This window comes from Elaeis guineensis, chromosome 7, assembly GCF_000442705.2.
Source record: "Elaeis guineensis isolate ETL-2024a chromosome 7, EG11, whole genome shotgun sequence".
Lineage (NCBI taxonomy): Eukaryota > Viridiplantae > Streptophyta > Magnoliopsida > Arecales > Arecaceae > Elaeis > Elaeis guineensis.
In genome coordinates this window covers 83,019,823-83,039,860 of record NC_025999.2, presented here as the reverse complement: position 1 = coordinate 83,039,860, position 20,038 = coordinate 83,019,823, and the positions used below count along the sequence as shown (strand labels likewise).

The following is a 20,038-nucleotide window of genomic DNA, read 5'->3' as shown; positions in this document are numbered from 1 at the left end:
AATACCGTGGCTGCAATGCCCAATGAGATCCTTGGTTTAGTGAAAGTATGAATACCCAGGAGATGGCTGGAAAATCTTTCTAGGGTATATATTCATGTTTTCTTCTGCCAACTGAAACATAAACATCCCTAGAGTCATCACTCAAGTAGCAACACTTGTAACAACCTCGGATCTCATCTAAAATAACTGATCAGAAAATATTTATTTAAATTTTTTAGTTCTATATAAATATCTAAGATCTTTTCAATGTGTGGATCCTTACAGCACGACCACAACATAAACTACTCCAACAAGCACATGCTACTTCAGGAGCATCTAATAGGTGAACCTCAATTGCGCCAAATAGTCTTCTGATTGAAAGGTGCATGGCGAGTGCACATAGATTGCAATGTATTACAGAAATTCCCACGGCACATAGATTGCAATGTATTACAGAAATTCCCACGGTGTCTGATGAGACTGAAGAGCTACTGCTTGAGTTCCATGAACACGAGAGTCGAGCATGGCCGTCACAAAGTAATTATACAAGTAACCAAGATTAAATTAGATAAAACATGGAGAAAGCCACAATAGATCACCCAAAGGGATTCCTTATGCTAGTGAAACCAATGCTTTAAACTCTTGCGAAAACTTCAACGGTGGACTGAAACCAAAAATGTCTAGCACGTTCCATCTGACCAATAGAGAAACAAATCACAGAGGGCTGGTTTAATTTTCATATTCAAAGCAAAGTAACAAGGACTAGACTACCTTGGATGCCCTTTTTCTTTTTTTCTTCAAGGGTCACAAGTTAAAAATGATGTGGAGCACAGAAGGAAACAATAGCAACCGATGCACCCATTGCTTTCAGCACACAAAATCTGTCTTATATTTTCAGCATGACGACAAGGTGATTGATGCAGACCAAGGAACACATGAATTCAATATTATTGCTTACAGATACTTGAACCAAAAGAAGTCATTTTCTTGTTTGGATGCTCTGAGCGTTAATCAAGCGAACAAAGCAGGTGAGGCAAAAATGAAAGAAAGGACTGTCATAAGCACAGAATGAAGCACACAAAAACTGAAAGCATCTCTCCGTGTACAATGAACAGACATCATTCCCATCACTAACGAGCACGTTTTCATTTTTTTTCCCCAAATATATCATCGAGAGCAATTGATTGAAATAAAATGTATGGATTTAGATAGGCTAGAATGTATGCTAGCTCATTCTGCAATGCAGTCCAGGTGTCAACTTACATACAAAACCAAACACTGAAAAGAATAAACCTACAAAAGACAGAAACTATATACTTATATTAGTATAAGAACGCAACGTTTGTCATTGATTGGCATACATCATGAAGGGTGCAACCCTTCCTATCTTAAAGTGCACTGACAAACCTGGACAAACTGACGACATTTGAAGCCTTGAAATGCAGCTGCTTCACCGACAAAAAAGCAAGATTTAAAGTGCATTCCCTGGCGCTCAAATATCTTTACCGATCACCGTCAAGAAAGAAGAAAACCTTCAAGATAACTGATGGCCATAAGGAGACACTGATCTATAGCAGATTATCAGAAGAACAGAATTAAGAGTTCTATGTCTGATATCTGTTATCATAATCAAATATCATAAAACTGCTGTTCTCCCAAGTCTTTGAATCCCTTTCAGGCTCCACTTCATTAAATGTCACATGACTATTGCTCCCCCAAGACTTGGATTCCTTCCCTACCACACTGTCATCGAATGTCACACGTTTGTTTTTTCTTCTTGGGCTTTGTTACCTTTTCGGTCTGCAAATAACATAAAAACATTTGGTGGAAATATATTAGTGATATGATAGGGATCACAAGACATTCTGCCAATCATTTTGAAAATAGAGAAGTGATAGATGAGAGCAAAAGAAAGCTCATTGGCAATACGTGATTCAATCAAGATGCCTACGTGAAAAGACTAAAATGAGGTTAATTGAATAATAAAATTAGTAGATCGCGATGTAATTCAATGTTTTACAGAAGGAACAAGGAAGATGTTTCTGTACATTCCAACTTCAGGTTGGCATGATACAAGCCTAATCTTCACTTGAATCAAACTTCAAACTAGAAAAAAGAAACTGCAGCTCATCACTTCCGTTAAAGCCAGATCAGGTTGCTTTAAGATTCAATGATTAATTGGGTTCATTTCCCAGCAAACTGGATCGACAATTTGTCAGACATGATCTATAAGAAATATGTACATGTCAAGTTAGTTAATTATATGGTAACACATGATGCTAGAATTTTACAAACATGATATAAATTAACAACCACATGAAGCTACATAAGTTATGATTAACAACCCAAACAGATGATTACATAAAAAACTTTTCATAACTGTTTGAGAAGAGTCCAGATGAGTAGGAAAATTATATGGTAGTATCAGTTTATGAAGTCAGGTGGATTTGGATCAGGTCTCATGTGAACCATATCAATCTATATTTCAACATGATCAAATCCTCTGGAACCCAGCTACATCCAAATGATTCTTGCTCAGACTAGACCGTTTCATGTCAAGTTAGTTTTAGAGCAAATATAAGTAAATTTAATGCATTTGCATTCGTAAGTTAGGGCCTCTGGTTTCAGCACAGAAAGCAAGGGAATATAATGGCATACCTTGTTTATGAGTTTCTGAAATGCTTCTGGTCCATTTTCTTCAATAAATATCTCTGCAGCTAATAAAACATCATCAGGCCTGCTGAATATGTTCTTTTTTCGTGGGACATACCAGATGTTGACTGTCTGCTTGTTCACAAACAATGGTCTCACGTAATGCTGATAAACATATGCAGCACCATTGAAGTAAGGTAACACCAACCAGCAGTTAAAGATCAGCTTTGCAAAAGGCCAAAACGGAAGCCTGTAACAAAAAAATACAGGACAACATCAACTTACTAAATTGTTGCATAATCACAACAAAAATGGGGTGCAACTGATTGGAACCAAAAATTATTATTATTTATTTATATTTTTCAGAATAAGGATGCGAGTGAGCCTTGCCCAAGTCAGGGTAGGGTGGGATTTCAACCCAGGTCACTGGTATCAACAGCCCGTGATGCAACCAAGGTTATTGGCACCAAGGTTTGCCATACCGTGCCAAACCGGCCAGTACACCCATCTTGTACCGGACCGGCGATGAACCGGCACGATTCGGCCGGTAAAATCGGTACACCAGCAGTACCGAAGAAAAAATAACAGAAAGTGAGAAAGAGAGAGAGAGAGGAGGAGAGGGAGGGAGGTGGGAGCCGTCGGAGGCCGGCGGTGGCCGGCTGCGGCCGTTGGAGGGCTTTCGAGTCCCGTATCACCTGATAGGGCTTTCAAGAGAGCAAAAAAGAGAGAGAGAGAGCACTCGGATGGGGGGCAGGAAACCTACCAGACAGACGGTGCCTCTGTTGCGAGGCTCCCAGTGGCCGACGAGCCGACGCCGATGGCCTGAGGGCAGTCTAGCGGACGGAGCCCCTCTACGGCTCCACTCCCTTCTTCTTTTTCGAAACAGATGACGTCTGTTTTGATCTTTTCTTTTTTTTTTGTTTTAAACTTATGAAGTCGACAACTGGATTGCCAACTTAAGAATTTTTTTTAAAAAAAACAAAAATCATAAAGCAGCAAATCGTTTGCCGACTTCACTTAAAACCATGTTTTTTAAAAAAATTTACGAAACAAGGACGATGCCCCTGTTTCACGCCTGCGGCGCCGCGCGTGTGGACTGCACCCTCCGACGGCCACGGCGGCTAGTCGAAGGCCGTCCGGCGGCCCCGCTGGCTCCTTCCCCTCTCTTTTTTTTTCCTCTTTCTCTCTCTCTATTTCTCTCTTTTTTTCTTCCGGTTCGGATCGTCGGTTCGGTACGGTATGAAATCATACCAAAACCGTACCGCCAGCCGTTCGAAACGGCCGACGGTACCGATTCAGCATTCCTTGATTGGCACCCTTAATTTTCATCCATAATGTGCCATTTTTTTCTCAGTGCAAAGTCCTTAGAAGCATATGTTGCTGGCAGGCTCCAGAGGAAAAACAGTGAGGTCGGTCAAGAACCAAACTAGAGTGCTGAAGAGGATCAAGTCGATAAACCGCAGGTGATCCTATAAAAGAAGTCCTAGAACCAGTGAGGTACCTTCCGATTTAGGACCTTTCGATATTTAAGTCAGCCAAGGCCTTGAGAACATAGTGAAAAATAGAAAAATAGAGAGCTAGAAATGTAAATGGTAGTAGAGAGACCTTAAAAAAACTCAGATTCCCTTCAGTGAGAGAATTGGAAAGAGTTCAACAGAGTATGGCTTTATGAGTTATGACTTACCCCTCGAAAAATATCCTACTCCCCTTTATATAGAGCAAGCTCGTTCAGGCCATTAGGAAAGTTTGTTAGGCCATTATGAGTTTGTTAGGTGGTTATGGATAACCATCTGGAATCTATTAATAGCTAGCTGTAGAGAGATCGTGAGTTGTACCTCACCCACGTGAAGTATAATCGTAGCATAGCTGGAGGACAACTGAATTGATGCCTTACTGGCTAAGTGAGAGGTTGGCTCAAACCGATGTCTCGTTAATATAGACTGGGCAAGTCGGCTAAGCCCAATAAGGTTGGCCAAATCTGATGTTCTCTCACTGGGAATTAAATACCACATCGGCAAATCAGTAATCACCCGATCTAGATTATCGAAACTTTAGTGAACCTTCAGATCAGCTGAGGTGACATAATGATGTTTCACCCGAAGGTTGGTAAAACTCTGATCTCAATTGATACTACCACATGGCCAAAGGTCAGTAAGGTGTACCAACACATTGCCCCCCACTTCCCAGATCCAAGGTGATATTTCTCATATTGGGTGTGGGAAGTAGACTCTGTCCTCTACCGCCAATAATAAACGTGCTGTATAGCGGTTTCGGCTATATTAATTATTTAATGATTCGAAACAACATGCTGCTTTTCGGAAATGACTCATCGGATCCCTCGATAATTATGAGAGCTTTAGAAAATCAAGAGACTATCATTTACCCAGGAAATCACACATAGGCCTATAAATGCTCGCCTGCCATTGGTCAAATCTTCATTGGTTGTCATAGCTCTCACATGGATCAAGCCTTCATAGATTAATCTGGGTATTGGTGCTTCGAACAGTCCTTTTTCAGAGTCATCAAATTATTGCCAAGTATCACCGATCTAACGATGGTTGATGTCGATCTGAGCCATCGACCACATCTATAAATGGGTTAGTACTCCTGCTCTAGGAGTCACTTTACTATTTCACCATGCGGAAGTGTTGCCGAAATCTCCCTAGAGTGTTCTTCCACTTGTTTTTCAGTTTTCCGAAGCCAAAGAAGAAGAGTTTGAGCATCATCGAAGCCAGAGAAAAAGAGTTCTTAAAGACTCATCCCCAGTCCATTAGGTAGTTTTCACTGTTCTCTATCTTTTTTTCTTCTGTGTCTTGGTTCTTTAGATCTTGTGCCCTCTTTTTCTTCTCCTTTGATAGGTTTTTCCCTTTTTCATTCCTTTTGTCTATTTCCACCTTCCCGTTTTACTCTTTTTTCCCATAAAAATGTCTTCTGGTGATGATAAGATGAGGGGGGAAAAAATCTGGACAATCGAATACCTCGATCAACCTAGGCCCCAAAATCAAGCTTGAGGAGTCACCTTCACCTCGGACAGTCACCGATGTCAGTATTTCAAGTCAAGTTGATCCAGAATCTCCAATATGGAGATTTTTGGATTGTTTTGGTCCTGGTACTGAACAATGTGTCCTTTCTGACTCGATCTTCAAGAACTTAGAGAGAAATACCAAATTTTTAGAGACTTTTAGTTAATTGCTCTAGGTCGGGATGACCTGGTCACTAAACCTCCAGAGCATAGTATCATATTTTATGATGAGGTACTTCGGTCTGGACTTCGGTTTCCCCTTCATCCCTTCTTTTATAATATTTTGGATTTCTATAGACTTCATCCAACCCAAGTAACCCCAAATGTGATTAGAATTATCATAGTCTTCATCATTTGTTGTAAATTTGCTGGTATAGAACATAGGATTTCCCTCTTCAAAGCGCATCCTGAAAAAACATCCATATGAAAAAAACTGATGGTACTTTTCACCTCGGCCAAAACATAAATTCGACCCCAATCTTCCTTCATCCATGATTGGAAAAATCTTTTTTTTTCTAGCATACTATGGGGTTTCAGTTGTAACTGACGTAAGCTCGAGCTCAAGTGGAACTCTAATAATGAGGTTCTTCTCAGAGATGAGGAGGCTTTTACAATGCTATTGGGTATGAAGGCACCCAAGTTAAGCGAACGAGTAAACAACTAATCTCTATACAACTCAGGCATCAGCCACATCTCTCCTCGGGATAAGTCTGATATCATAAGTTTATTTCTTTTCTTTTTCTTTTCTCCTACTTCACAGAATTTCTTCTTTGTTGCAACAGCAATAATGAAGTTCGATCCAAAAAGACTGGCTGATATAAAGAAGAGAAAGCAAGATTCAGCCAATGAACCTACTGCCAAAAGGGGTAAAGATGCGGCAAGTTCAAAACCAGCTGCTCCAGCCTCCCAAACTTCTTCAACCCCGACCACAATAACAATCTGCTCATCCCCTGCCCCTGCCATCGAATCGATGTCAAAGACATTACATCGACAGAGCACCGAGGTGGCCCGTCCACCTACCAAGGAGGTGATCACGTGCCCAAGATCAAGCTCTTCTTCGGTGCCTCCAACATCGGAAAGAACAACTCCATCAACTGATCAACAATTGAAGATTCCAGAAGCTGCTCTACCTTCGTCGACTAAGGGACTTGATGTTTCTCAAATATCTTTACTTAAGACACCACAACTCGATCGAGATATGTTGTGCATGGTCATGCCTCAAAAAGACCTCGATGCCGGCAGGCGAGACTGTTTGATTAAGCAGTTATTGAATTATGGCTTCAACGGTATAATGGATGTAGGTTTCTTCCCTTCTGCTCTTTCATTTACATCGGTTTTGTACCGATCTCGCACTTTTTTCTCCTTTCAATCGGCGATATACCTCAAATTGCTCATAAGCATCTAGTTTGGTTCCATGTGAATAAGAAATCCTTAGAGTCATGAGTATGAAGATAAGCTCGACAAGCTGCATAAGGAGGGGGAGAAAATCTCTGAGCCGGAGGCCAAACTAAAGGAGGTCGAAAAAACTATAGAGAATCATAACTAAGGCATCCTCGTATTTCAATGGCAAGCTGAAAGAGAGAAAAAATGCTGCAAGGGCCGTTGAAGATTACAAGGCTTCAGAAGCATTCCAAGATGAAGTCACTGAGGCTTCCGAAGGGGCATTTGAGTTCGGGTTCCAGAGCAGCATAAATTTGGTTAGGAAGCTCTTTTCTGTCCTCGATATAAGCAAGCTGACTACCGAAGTGGCTATCGATGCATCAGCCGAGGTGGCTTCTAAACCAACTACCGAGGTTGTCGCTCAGCCAACATCGGATGCCACTTCTGCTAACAAGACATCCCACCCCATCACCAAGGTGGCTTCCCATTCTGAACCTTTCCTCAATCAAATGCCAAGGACCCAGCCGTCGAAATCACATCAGTAGAATCTCCAACGGCTGAAGCTTCCAAAGATCCAACTCCTCCATCTGACGATCCTCAAGTTAACGTCTGAATTTATCTTCACTTGAGTTTGGAATGGACAGATCGGGTTTCCTACATTTCTAATAGGATTTCAACCCGTGATGCCTCATTTTCTTCCCTTTTAAGGGCATATTGTCCAAGAATATGACTTAGAACATAAATTTCCTTGAACTAATGCTGTGAAGTCTAATTCGTAGATTTAAGTGCTTCACATCGGATATTCATGAAGTTGAACCTAGAAATCAAATGTTCCACAGTAAATATTCGTGAGGTCCAATCCGAAGACGGATGTCCCACGTGGTGAGATCCAATCCGGAGATCGGGTGTCTCATGTTAATCATTTATGAGATCCAATTCGGAGATTGGATATCTCACGTTAATCATTTGTGAGGTCCAATCCGAAGATCAGATGTCTCACATCAAGTTGTCTTGGTTTGATCGAGATTCTCGTAGCTGAAGTTTGGCTTCTTCTGACCTCCTGAGGACAAACTTAGTCTTTTCTTGTCCTCATTTGGCCAGACTTCATGGCTTCATTTGGACATATTTCATCCTCGTTTGGTCAGACATCATGATCTCATTTGGACGAAATCCTTTGTACTATCCTTGTTTGATCGATTTTTATTGATCTCATTTGGATAGACTTACTGTACTGTCCTCATTAGATCGATTTTCTCCGACCTTGTTTGGACAATTCTTCAGATCGTCCTTGCTTGATCGATTTTCTCCGACCTTATTTGGATGAAAAAATGATGCTCCATCTTGATTGTAGAGATCTGATCTCAATTAAAAAAAATTTTATTGAAGGCTTATTAATAATACATTCTGAGATTTTCAGCATTCCAACTGCGAGGAATAGTTAAACTATCTAAGTTCTCAATTTTATATGCTCTTGATCGGATTATTTCTGTAATTCAATAGGGTCCTTCCTAATTGGGAGCAAGATTTTCTTGTTTTGCAGGCTTTGAGACTTCAGCTCCGCTAAGAACAAGATCTCTTTTATGAAAAAGCTTTGATTTTACCTGAGCATTATAATATCTGGCTACTCTTTGTTTACAAGTTGCCATATGCATCTGGGCTCTCTCTGGTTTCCTCAAGTCTAGGTCAGTTCTCAACCGATCTAGATTAGTCTCGCCATGGAAATTTTCCACTCTAATTGATGGTAGGCTGATCTTAATAGGAATTACAGCTTTTGCCCCAAAAGTGAGCTTGAAAGATGCTTCCCCTGTTGGCCCTCGTGGCATGGTCCTATAAGCCCAGAGAACACTATGAAGTTCATCTGCCCAAAATCCTTTTGTTTCGATAAGCCTTATTTTTAGACCTTGAAGGATGGTCCGATTAGTGATTTCGGCTTCCTCGTTTGATTATGGATGTCCAATCAAGGTAAGCCTATAGTCAATGTGGAGCTCCGAACAAAATTTCTTGAATTTTGAATTGTCAAATTATCACCCATTATCAGTAATAATGATCCGAGATAGACCAAAGTGACAAATAACTGACTTTTAGACAAAATCTCGTATCTTTTCAGTGATTTATGCTAAAGGCTCTATTTCTACTTATTTGATGAAATAATCAATAGCCACCACCAAAAATTTTTTTTGTCCTATGGACATTGAAAAAGATCTAAGCAAGGTTTGCTGAACCGGTACCGCCGGCCGTTTTGGCCGGACCGGCGGTACGGTTCGGTATGGTTTCATATCGTACCGAACCGACGACCCGAACCAGAAGAAAAAAGAGAGAAATTGAGAGCAATAGAAAGAGAGAAAGAGGAAGAAAAAAAAAGAGGGAGGGGAAGAAGCCGGCAGGGCCGCCGGACGGCCTCCGACTGGCCGCCGTGGCCGTCAGAGGGCGCCGTCCACGCGCGCTGCGCCACAGACGTGAAACAGGGGCATCGCTCCTGTTTCGCAAATTTTTTTAAAAACATGATTTTAAGTGAAGGCGGCAAATGATTTACCAGCTTCACGATTTTTATTTTTTTAAAAAAAAATTCTTAAGTCGGCAATTCGTTTGCCGACTTCACGATTTTTTTTTTTTTAAAAAATTCTTAAGTCAGCAACCCAGTTACCGACTTCATAAGTTTAAAATTAAAAAAAAAAATCGAAACAGACATCGTCTGTTTCGAAAAAAAAGAAGGGGGCGGAGCCGCGAAGGGGCTGCACCCCGCTCGACCGCCCTCAGGCCGTTGGCGTCGGCTCGTCGGCCACCGAGAGCGTCGCAACGGAGGCACCGTCTGTCCGATAGGTTCTCCGCCCCCCCTCCGAGCGCTCTCTCTCTCTCTTTTTTGCTCTCTTGAAAGCCCTATCGGGCGATACGGGGCTCGGAAGCCCTCCGACGGCCGCAGCCGGCCACCGCCGGCCTCCGACGGCTCCCACCTCCCTCCCTTCCCTCCCCTCTCTCTCTCTTTCTCACTTTCCATTCTTTATTCTTCGGTACCGCCGGTGCACCGATTTTACCGACCAAATCGTGCCGGTTCTCCGTCGGTCCGATACGAGATGGGGTGTACCGGCCGGTTCGGCACGGTATGGCAAACCTTGGATCTAAGAATATCCATTCTCTATATAGCAAAAGGCCAAGATGCAGTAATGAGAACGAATTCAACTACAGGTCGATGTTGAATATTGGCATACCTCTGGTATTGATCACATTTATTAACAAAATCAATCATATTTTTTGGATTGTTAGCCAGTAATAACCTTATCGGATGATTTTATATGCTAGCGACCAACCCCCAAGTGATTACCACAGATTCCTTCATGGATTTCACAAAGAGCATAATCAGCTTCTGATGGTTGCAAGCATCGAAGTAAAGAAAATGAGTACGACCTTTTATATAGCCGATCATCTTGAAGAACATACCATGGGGCTCGCTTTTTAACACTTCTTACTTTAACAGGATCTGTTAGCAAAACTCCTCTAGCAATATAATCGACCAGTGGATCAATTCAACTTAGCTCATAATCGATTTGGATAATTGATAAAACTTCTATGTTAGATTTTTGAAGAATATTAATGAGAACTTTTTAATTGAGTTCGAAAAAATCCGATGTGGCAAGATGTGAGAGAGCATCAACTCAGACATTTTTCGATCTCAAAATTTGTATAACTTCTAAGTCTTTAAAGCTTTTGACAATTCTTTTATATTCTGTAAATATTGAGACATAAAATCTTTCACTTCAAATTAACTTCGTATCGGGAGAATCGATGAAGACTTTAAGTCTTTTGACTCTAAGTTCTTTTGTCATTTTCAGTCCAGCGATCAATGTTTCATATTCAGCACCATTGTTTGAAGTATTGAAATTAAATCTTAAGGCATACTTAGTAACAACACCTTCAGGATTAGCTAAAATTAAACCAACCCACTTTCTTTGAAATTTGAGGCCCCATCAGTATGCAACACCCAATAAGAGTCTTTAATAATCTCTTTTGAACTTTCTGAAATTAACTCTTCATTAAGGATGGTCCACTCCATAATAAAGTTAGCTAATATTTGAGCTTTTAAGGAAGGTCGAGGTGGGAAATGGATGTCAAACTCACTGAGCTCAATAGTCCATTTGGCCATCTAACTTGAGGTATAAAGTTGTTACAAAACCGACCTCCAAGGTTGATCAATTAATACGACGACTAAGTGAACTTGAAAATTTTGGCCGAAATCATCGAGCCGATGTAATAGAGCATAGATCATTTTCTCTACTTTGGTATATCGAGTTTCAACATCTCGCAGTAATTTGCTGGTATAATAGATCGACCTTTGTATCCTTACATCATCTCAAACTAAGACCGAACTAACAGCATTAGATAAGACGGATAAATACAGGTATAATTCCTTATCTTCAATTGGCTTGGACAATAATGGAGGTGAGCCGAGATACTTCTTAAGGTCGTTGAAGATAGCTTGGCATTCTTTTGACCAGCTAAAATCTTTTATTTGACTCAAAACTTTAAAGAAAGGGAGACATTTTTCAACCGATCTAAAAATAAACCGACTGAGTGATGCCACCCATCCAGTAAGTCGTTGCACCTCTTTTATCGTGCTTGGATGCTTTATTTCAAGTAACGCTCAAATTTTCTCAAGATTAGCTTCTATTTCTCTTTGGGTCACAAGAAAATCCAAGAATTTTCTTGATATTACTTCAAAAGCATATTTGTTAGGATTGAGCTTCATCTGGTACTTCCAAAGTTTTTCAAATGCTTCTTTTATATCGGTTATATGCCGACCTGCTTCAGTGCTTGTCACCTGCATGTCATCAACATAGACCTCCATATTGTAGTCAATCTACTACTTGAAAATTTTGTTGACCAAGCATTAGTACTAGCACTTGCATTTTTAAGATCAAAAGACATCATTTATAACAATACAAGCCTCTTTCGATAATAAAGGCCCTATTCTCTTCATCTTCCAGTGCTATTTTGATCTGATTATAGCCAAAAAAATACATCTTTAAAACTCAACAGTTTGTGTTCCGAAGTAGCATCAAGAAGCTGATCTATTCTGAAAAGAGAAAAATTATCTTTTGAGCATGCTTCATTGAGATCAGTATAATTGATACAAATCCTCCACTTGCCATTCGCCTTTTTAACCATAACAACATTGGCTATCCACTTCAGATATTGAGCTTCTCTAATGAATCATACTTTCAAAAGCTTGTCGACTTTCTCATTTTATAGCTTTTTATCTTTCTGGGGCGAAACTTCTTTTCTTTTGTAGAACTGATCAATGCTTTGAATTGATATTTAATCTATGTACAATAACATCAGCATAATTTCTGAGCATGTCTGAGACTGATCAGGTAAAAACAACGGTATTTCCTCAAAGAAAAAATATCAGTTGTTCTCTTAAATCAATCCTTAACTGAGATCCGATCTGAACAGTCTTCTCTAAATCTTCACCTAATGGAATAGCAACAAGTTGTTCAGCAAGTTCGCCTCGGCTTTTGCCGATCTCTATGTCATCCTTTTGATCAAGCACTTCAATTAGTAGGGCTTCTACTGATTTCTTTATTTTGACAGCTATTAGAAAATACTATTTAGCAAGCATTTGATCTCCATGCATCTCTCTAATTCTATCTTTCGTCAAAAATTGAACTAATAGATGATAGGTGGAGACTACTGCTTTAAGAGCATTAAGTCCAAGTCGGTCAAGAATAGCATTGTAAGCTAATGGTATCTTGACAACCAGAGTTGCATAGTAGACTGTCAAGATTCTCATCCCGCAGTTACAGGCAAAGTGACTTTTCTTTCAACAACCACAGGATCTCTAGAGAATTCGATCAGTGAGGTATCGATCTGTTTCAGTCGATTTAGCACATTCATTTTCTGAAATCCATCGTAGAACAACACATCGACAGAGCTTCCATTATCTACTAATATTCTTTTTACATCATATTTTGTTGTTATCATAAAGATGACAACAACATCATTATGAGAAGTTTGAACTCCTTGAACATCATCATCAGAAAAAGAAACAATATTATCAGTATGCTGCCTTTTCAGGGAAGGATTCTTAATTGCCCCTCGAACCCCATCAAGGTCTGAGATCATGTTAATGACCCCAATAGTAGGTCGATTGTGTTCAGCATCATTATCGGGCTTCTAATGCTATTCAGCAACTTGGCCTGCCCGATCTCTGATATACTTATCGAGGTAACTTTGGCAAATCAGGACTTCAGTTTCGTCCTTGAGCTGTCAGCATTCTTCAGTATCATAGCCATGGTCTCGATAAAAGCGACAGTACTTTCTTTTATCTCTCTTCACTGGAGGAGCCTTCATGGGATTGGACCAACGAAGATACTTCTGGTCCTCGATTTCCATCAGAATTTGAGCATGAAGAGCAAATAAAGGAGTGTAGGTATCAAAATGCCGAGGTGGATTTTTTGACCTCAGATTCTTCTGATGTCGCCCAAAACCATTCCCTAGCTGATCTCTATGGTCCTCTTCTCAGGATCTTTTTTTTCCATTCTTCTCTTTCTTTGCTTGCCGACCTATACTTTCTTCCTTCTTGGCTTGGGCATACTTTTGAACCCTAGTTAGCATTTGATCATAGAGGCTTGAAAGAGAACGTTGTTTTGGGAGGGATTATACCTATTGGTACCGGATTCCAAAAATTAGTACACCCTTCAAGGCAAGACAAGAACATTCATTTGAAAATAAGAAATATTTTGTTACACCATAGAGATATTTATATTTTTAATATATATATATATGTTAATGAATATGTATATATAATTATATATATATTAATGAAAATTTAAAATTATAAATTATGATGTCCGAATAATTCTTGTTTAGAGAAAAAAATCAAGCAATTGCTTCAAAGTCCTCGCTTTAAGGCAGCCATTGTGACAGACTCATTGAAATTTTTTACTTCCAACATGACCGTATTGAAGCTTGTCGCATATTCACAGAGGGATTCACCTTCCTGTTGCCTTACAATAAAGAGACTATTTGTATTCTTCAAATGAAACCGGTTATTACCAAAATAAGTGACAAACGGTCTTACTAATTGTTCAAAAAAAGAAATAGATCCTGGTTAGAGTCCAGAAAATCAGATCCTTGCAGATTTTTTGAGAGTAATGGGAAAAACGACACAAAGTAGGACATCAGATGTCCCTTGTAGCCTCATAATGGCTTTATATCCTTCAAGATGATCCAAAAGATTGGTGGAACCATCAAATGATTCTACCATTGGCATCTTAAACCGGAAAGGAACACGCTCATTTAAGATTGCTTGAGAAAAAAGAGATCGTAGATCAAAATCTTGCTTATCTTGCAGATGATTCCCAAGTTGTACCTCTATGAGCCATTTTTCAAGATCTTGAATGTCATTTCAAGACCTCCCCAATGGGTTTTTCCACTATTAGGAATAATTCCCCCTTAAAAAATTGATCGATTTGAGTAGGGTGATGATTAGGATGGGGATCTTGATGGATTGACTGATGATTGTATTGAGACAGAACTTTTTGAGGAATTGTCTCTCGTTGCTGCTCTGTGATACGCTGAAGTTCCTGTACGGCAACGGTGAGAGCCTGCACTTATTGAACTAAGAGGGTAAACTGCTGTGGATCGACCACAACTGAAGGTTGAACAGCTTCTGATCCGCCGCTTAGAAAAAATGGTGAAGGAAAAGAATTGTTTTGTACTCTCCGATTTACCATTTGCCACAAAATTTTGGATAAAGCCCTTCCTTTAGCACTAATCTGTTACTGCAAGACTCCAGAGAAAATACAACAAGGTCGATCAAGAATCGAACTGGAGTGCTAAAGATGATCAAGTCGATGAACCACGGATGATCCTGTAAAAGAAGTCCTAGAACCGATGGGGTACTCTCCGATTTAGGATCCTCCGATGCTAAATACAGCCGGGGCTTTGAGAACAGATAGTGAAAATAAGAAAAATAGAGAGCTAGAAATATAAATGGTAGTAGAGAGAACTTAGATTTCCTTCAGTGGAGAATTGGAAAGAGTTCGACAGAGTATGCATTCTATGAGTTATGATTTACCCCTCAGAAAATACCCTGCTCCCCTTTATATAGAGGGAGCTCGTTCAAACCATTAAGAAAGTTTGTTAGGCCATTATGAGTTTGTTAGGCGGTTATGGATAACTATCTAAAATCTATTAATAGCCAGCTGTAAAAAGATCGTAGGTTGTACCTCATCCACATGAAGTATAATTATAGCATAGCTGGAGGATAATTGAATTGATGCCTTACTGGCTAAGTGAGAGGTCGGCTCAAACTAATATCTCGTTAATATAGACTAGGCATGTCAGCTGTGCTTGATAAGGTTGGCCAAATCCGATGTTCTCTCACTAAGAATTGAATATCACATCGGCAGATCGGTAATCACTCGATCTAGATTAATGAAGCTTTGGTGAACCTTCGGATCCGACATGATGATGTTTCACCTGAAGGTCAGTAAAACTCCGATCTCAACTGATACTGCCACGTGGCCAAAGGTCAGTACGGTGTACCAATAGCATATATATGATGGGCCACGCTTCTACAATAAAAGAAAAAAATAAGTTAAAGATCTATAAAACTAAATATTGTTAGGAGTTATATTACAGCGCCATAGAAGGCATGTACAGGCTATTCTATTATTCCACCTAGCATCCAATAAGATCAACATTATCATTCAATCAATAAAAAAAATGCAGCACAAAAAGAAGAAGAAAGGAAGAAAAAGCTTGGTAAGTTGTGAATGTTACACAATTCGTTAGCAAATTTTGTTTAATAAAATTACTGAAATGCTTGCCTATGCTAGTTGTTACATGACCAACCACAACAACATCTATCCTTTTGTGACCTTCACTTAGCCCCAAGCTCAAGCAACAAATATCACTCATACGACATTACAGATCATAGCAATTTCTCAGAACAAACTTTTAATCAATCTCCATCCCTAACCTATAGTAGAGATCCAAATAACGAAGAAATGCTAGTTTGTTGTTCTGTCTACTGATTCTGCTAAATAAGCCCCTCCTTTCTGTAGGTTTACAAATGTAAATTATATATTAAACATCATAAAGGGCTGAGGTATCATGCAAATCGGTGACAAATTTGGGGTTCAGAATTGTTCATCATATCAACATTTCAAGCAAAATCAAGCATCAGCAAAACAGAATGGAATAAAAGGAATGAAGAAAATTTAGTTATACAGTTCTAGCAAAAAACTTGTGGCAACATTAGAAGAGAAAATACCATTCGATGACTTTTGCAAAAGTGAGCTCAAACAGTGTAATTAAAGAATACAACACCCAGTAGGTAAGCCACTGCTGATCATCAATGGAAGACTTAGTTTCTATTGCCTTTACTGAAGCATACCTGTCAAAATCCCACAAGATTAATTGCATACTCATGCCAAATATATCAACCAATAATATAACAAAACACACCAACATCTTGCATGAATAGAGATACGAATGCTACTTACAAAGGATAAACAAGTGTGACCAAAGGCCTGCATGTGAAACAGGTAAAAAGAAAGTCAAAATAAAGGAATAATAGATAAATTCCTAAAAGGGTAATGGATAACAAATTTTTAAAAAAGTGATTTTCAGATAATGATTTATAAATTGTATAGCTAGAATACAACATATTTGATATAAAAAAGAAGCTCAAATTACCATTTTGACTGCTGCTACTTCTTCAACATGGACAATCCTCAAGGGTCAATAAGAATCAAATAATGATACTATCATTCCCCTATCAAATCCACATAGTTAGCTTCCAACCACCCCACATCTCATCATCACTAGAGCTCAAAAGGATATTACATTCATCAGATGAGATGCGTCATGAGGCAAACACCTTTTGGTAAATAATAAGCAGGAGAAAACATTTGATTGCGAAAATGTTGATTTTAAACTTTTAATACCCAACATACACCTATAACAATGTGTTTGTCCAAAAGGATAATTATCGCTTTCAGAGACCATACAAGTTATAACGAATACTTGGTAGTTGGTACTATATTATACTTGCTAGCAAGGTCTGCAAAACCAACTCATGCTGCCTCGTTCAAGGCATTACCAAACCGAACTAGTGCAGAATTTGTTGGTTTGCTGGTTCGGTTCAGGACTCGGGCCAAACAGGTTTGAACTAAGTGAAATCACCAGGTTCGGACACGGACAAACCAATATTGCCTGGTTTGAGACAGTACCATGATTGGGGGTAAGGAAAAAGTGTTGGCAGCTGTCTCAGTACAGTGTGCATACCATATTGAACCATTAACGTGCCAGTATGATCCCCCATTAAAAAATTGTGAATCTTGCTTGCCAGTATATTGGTCAAATAAAAACAAAAGGATTAGAAAAACTTGGTCAAAAAAGTAGGAAACATTGAGATGGTCCAGCATAGAATTAAATAGCATCATCAACAATGGTTATTTCTAGTTTTAAATCATCATATATTATTAAACTTGCACATTTTTCTAAAAATTGAAAACATCTTTCTTAGTATAATTTATATGCAAATTACTTTATACCATTTCCCATGGTCACCAAGCCTCTCCCCATGCTGAAGTGTTGTAGTCTGTCCATATGCAAGATGTTTTGTACATACCCCTCTTTAATAGAAGTACATCTCCATTAGTTTAACTATTGTTTAACGTGAAAAAAAGTAGAGAAGTGAACCAGCTAAAACTAGATTTGCATTAATCATACTAGAGAACACAGCCTCGCATGCTGCTCCTCGTGTGCATTACATGCACCCAGAACTATTATAATATTATTATTTTAAAGGAAAAGCATGCATATATATATATATATATATATCCCAAGTAACCTTTATTTAATTTGCTTTTCTCCCCAATTTTTTCTTCTGTTCTTTCCTTCTCTTCTTATTTGGACATTCAAAAAAGAACAGAAACTCACCTGTTACTCAAAATGTCATCTAACAATTAAGCAATAAGCTTGACAACCCAAGCAGGGCACCTAAATACAACCTAAAGCATTCTAAAAGCCCAAAGTAGCTCAAAGCACTCCAAACCATCCTGAAAATCAAACAGGCCAAAACCATAACCATCAATTAGGATATAACAAACTAGTTATGGACAGTACAAGAAGTATCAACCTGTATACTCAATACCTGTTCAGTATCTAGATTCATGCTTTATCCACATTTTCGCAAAAGAAAAGAATGGTGGCATCTGAAAGCAAACCATGACAGGTTCATTATTTTTACTTCGAGACTAACATTATTTCTTGCAGCATACTCTATTCTAAGACAAAATTCAACTATGACTTGTAGTGTCAAGCACTGCCCTAAGGCTCTATCACCAGCTTCAAGCTTTTGTGGACCACTTGATGACTATTCAGAAGCTGGCTGAAGTACTAAGTTCTCTGACCAACTCAATCCACTAACACCAAAACCCATTTCCAGAAAGATATCATTAGCTTTACCTATGCCTTCTCAGAGTCCATTTTGACAAGAAAAAGGTTCATGTCTTTTAATGGTAACAATGAGATATTGCCATCTTCCCTCGTTTGGATTCTTTCCAAGTCTATGGGAATTTTGATAGGCTGCTTCTTGACTGGATGAGCTTAAAGTATGCTGATAAGGTATTGCTCCCAAACCGCCAACCAAGGTCTATATTTCACTGCAAACTCTTCTTTTCCTTAATTTGCCTTCACAATGAATGCAGCACCAATACAAGTAGGGTTAATGTCAAGCTAATGTCTTGATCTTTCATTGTGCTCTATAGTAACGATTTTGAAGAAAAAAAGGCTTTGATGGTTATGGTTAAGGAAATTTAAATCGGTGGACCTAATAGAACTTCATTGGATCGAAATTTTAGTGTAACTTCCTCAAATTTCTGTCACAATCATAAGCGTCGGACCACACATTGGTCTGGAATCTTTAACCCTTACCATATCTTCTTTTTAGTTAAAGTGTTAAAGGTAGATTTTATGCATTATAGCAAGTCATCCTCAATTGCTTTCATGAGAGGTCACTTTACTAGGTCATCCACCCTTGATTTGTACTTTTTTTAAAAAAAAGTAAAAATAACATTAAATGCTTTGCATCATTTATCAGTTCCAGATTTGCAGGACGGGAAAAACATATTTATGCATAGAAGATAAACAATAAAAGAGTATTCCAAAAATCAAAGTTCATTTTTTCAAGCAATACGGCAAATGCTAAAGAAATAAAGTAGAAAAACTATGGAACAAGCCTGACGTACAAAAACTGACACATTTTTCTGGCAAAGGCATTTCAATAGACAACCAAAATGAGACCTTTACATTTTAAAAAATAAAAAATAAAAAACACCTAAATTTCGGCCTTCTCCATCGAGAAGAAAGAACTAACAAGTGTCCACTGTTTCTAGAAAAAAAAAAGGGGGGGAAAGAAGGAGCTAAATAACTCTTTTCCTAATTCGATTTTATTAAAAAAAAAAAAAGACATCTAATATACTTCATAAACCCAGAAGAAGGACAAAACCCAAATTATAAGAACTAGATTACTGAAAAATGCAACATTTTCCGCTGAAATGGGAGAAAAACGCAGTGGAGGAGACTGAAACAGGATTCGAACAATAAAAATTTTGCACACAAGAAAACAAATGGATCGTTTTCCTTTGTGAGCGCAATGCGTACCCAACAAGAACATCAAAGTTCCTGGCCACGACCTTGAGGAAAGATCCAGAACCCATTTGCTTCTCTGTTATCCTCCCTTTCTCTTCCTCTCTTCTATTAGAGATCCTTTTTCGGAGAAATAGAAGCCTTTTCTTGCTCTCAGTCTCAGTCCCAGTCCCAGAGTGAGAAAGTAGTAGAATCTCCGATATATGTACACCCTTTTTTTTTCCGCGCATACACCCCAAAATGCTCGACTTTTCGCTTTTTAGATGGAGCAAACCGAAAGGGGAATTTACCTATCACCGTCAAAAGAAGCAAAAAAAATATATATATATATATTTATCATTCTTTAAT

At 38.9% G+C, this 20,038-nt stretch overlaps 2 protein-coding genes across 2 annotated transcripts in view; both read right to left on the bottom strand.

Annotated features, from left to right (window-relative positions):
- The window catches only part of LOC140859451 (HVA22-like protein a), a 70,962-nt gene that overhangs the window by 13,773 nt on the left and 37,151 nt on the right, over nt 1–20,038 (bottom strand). The gene's annotated exons all lie outside the window — the stretch shown is intronic.
- LOC105048794 (HVA22-like protein a) lies at nt 1,273–19,964 on the bottom strand. Its single transcript, XM_010928240.3, is given in 6 exon segments — nt 1,273–1,751; nt 1,753–1,779; nt 2,638–2,881; nt 16,308–16,430; nt 16,540–16,566; nt 19,706–19,964. Coding segments are annotated over 6 exon segments (804 nt in total). The 5' UTR covers nt 19,921–19,964; the 3' UTR covers nt 1,273–1,583.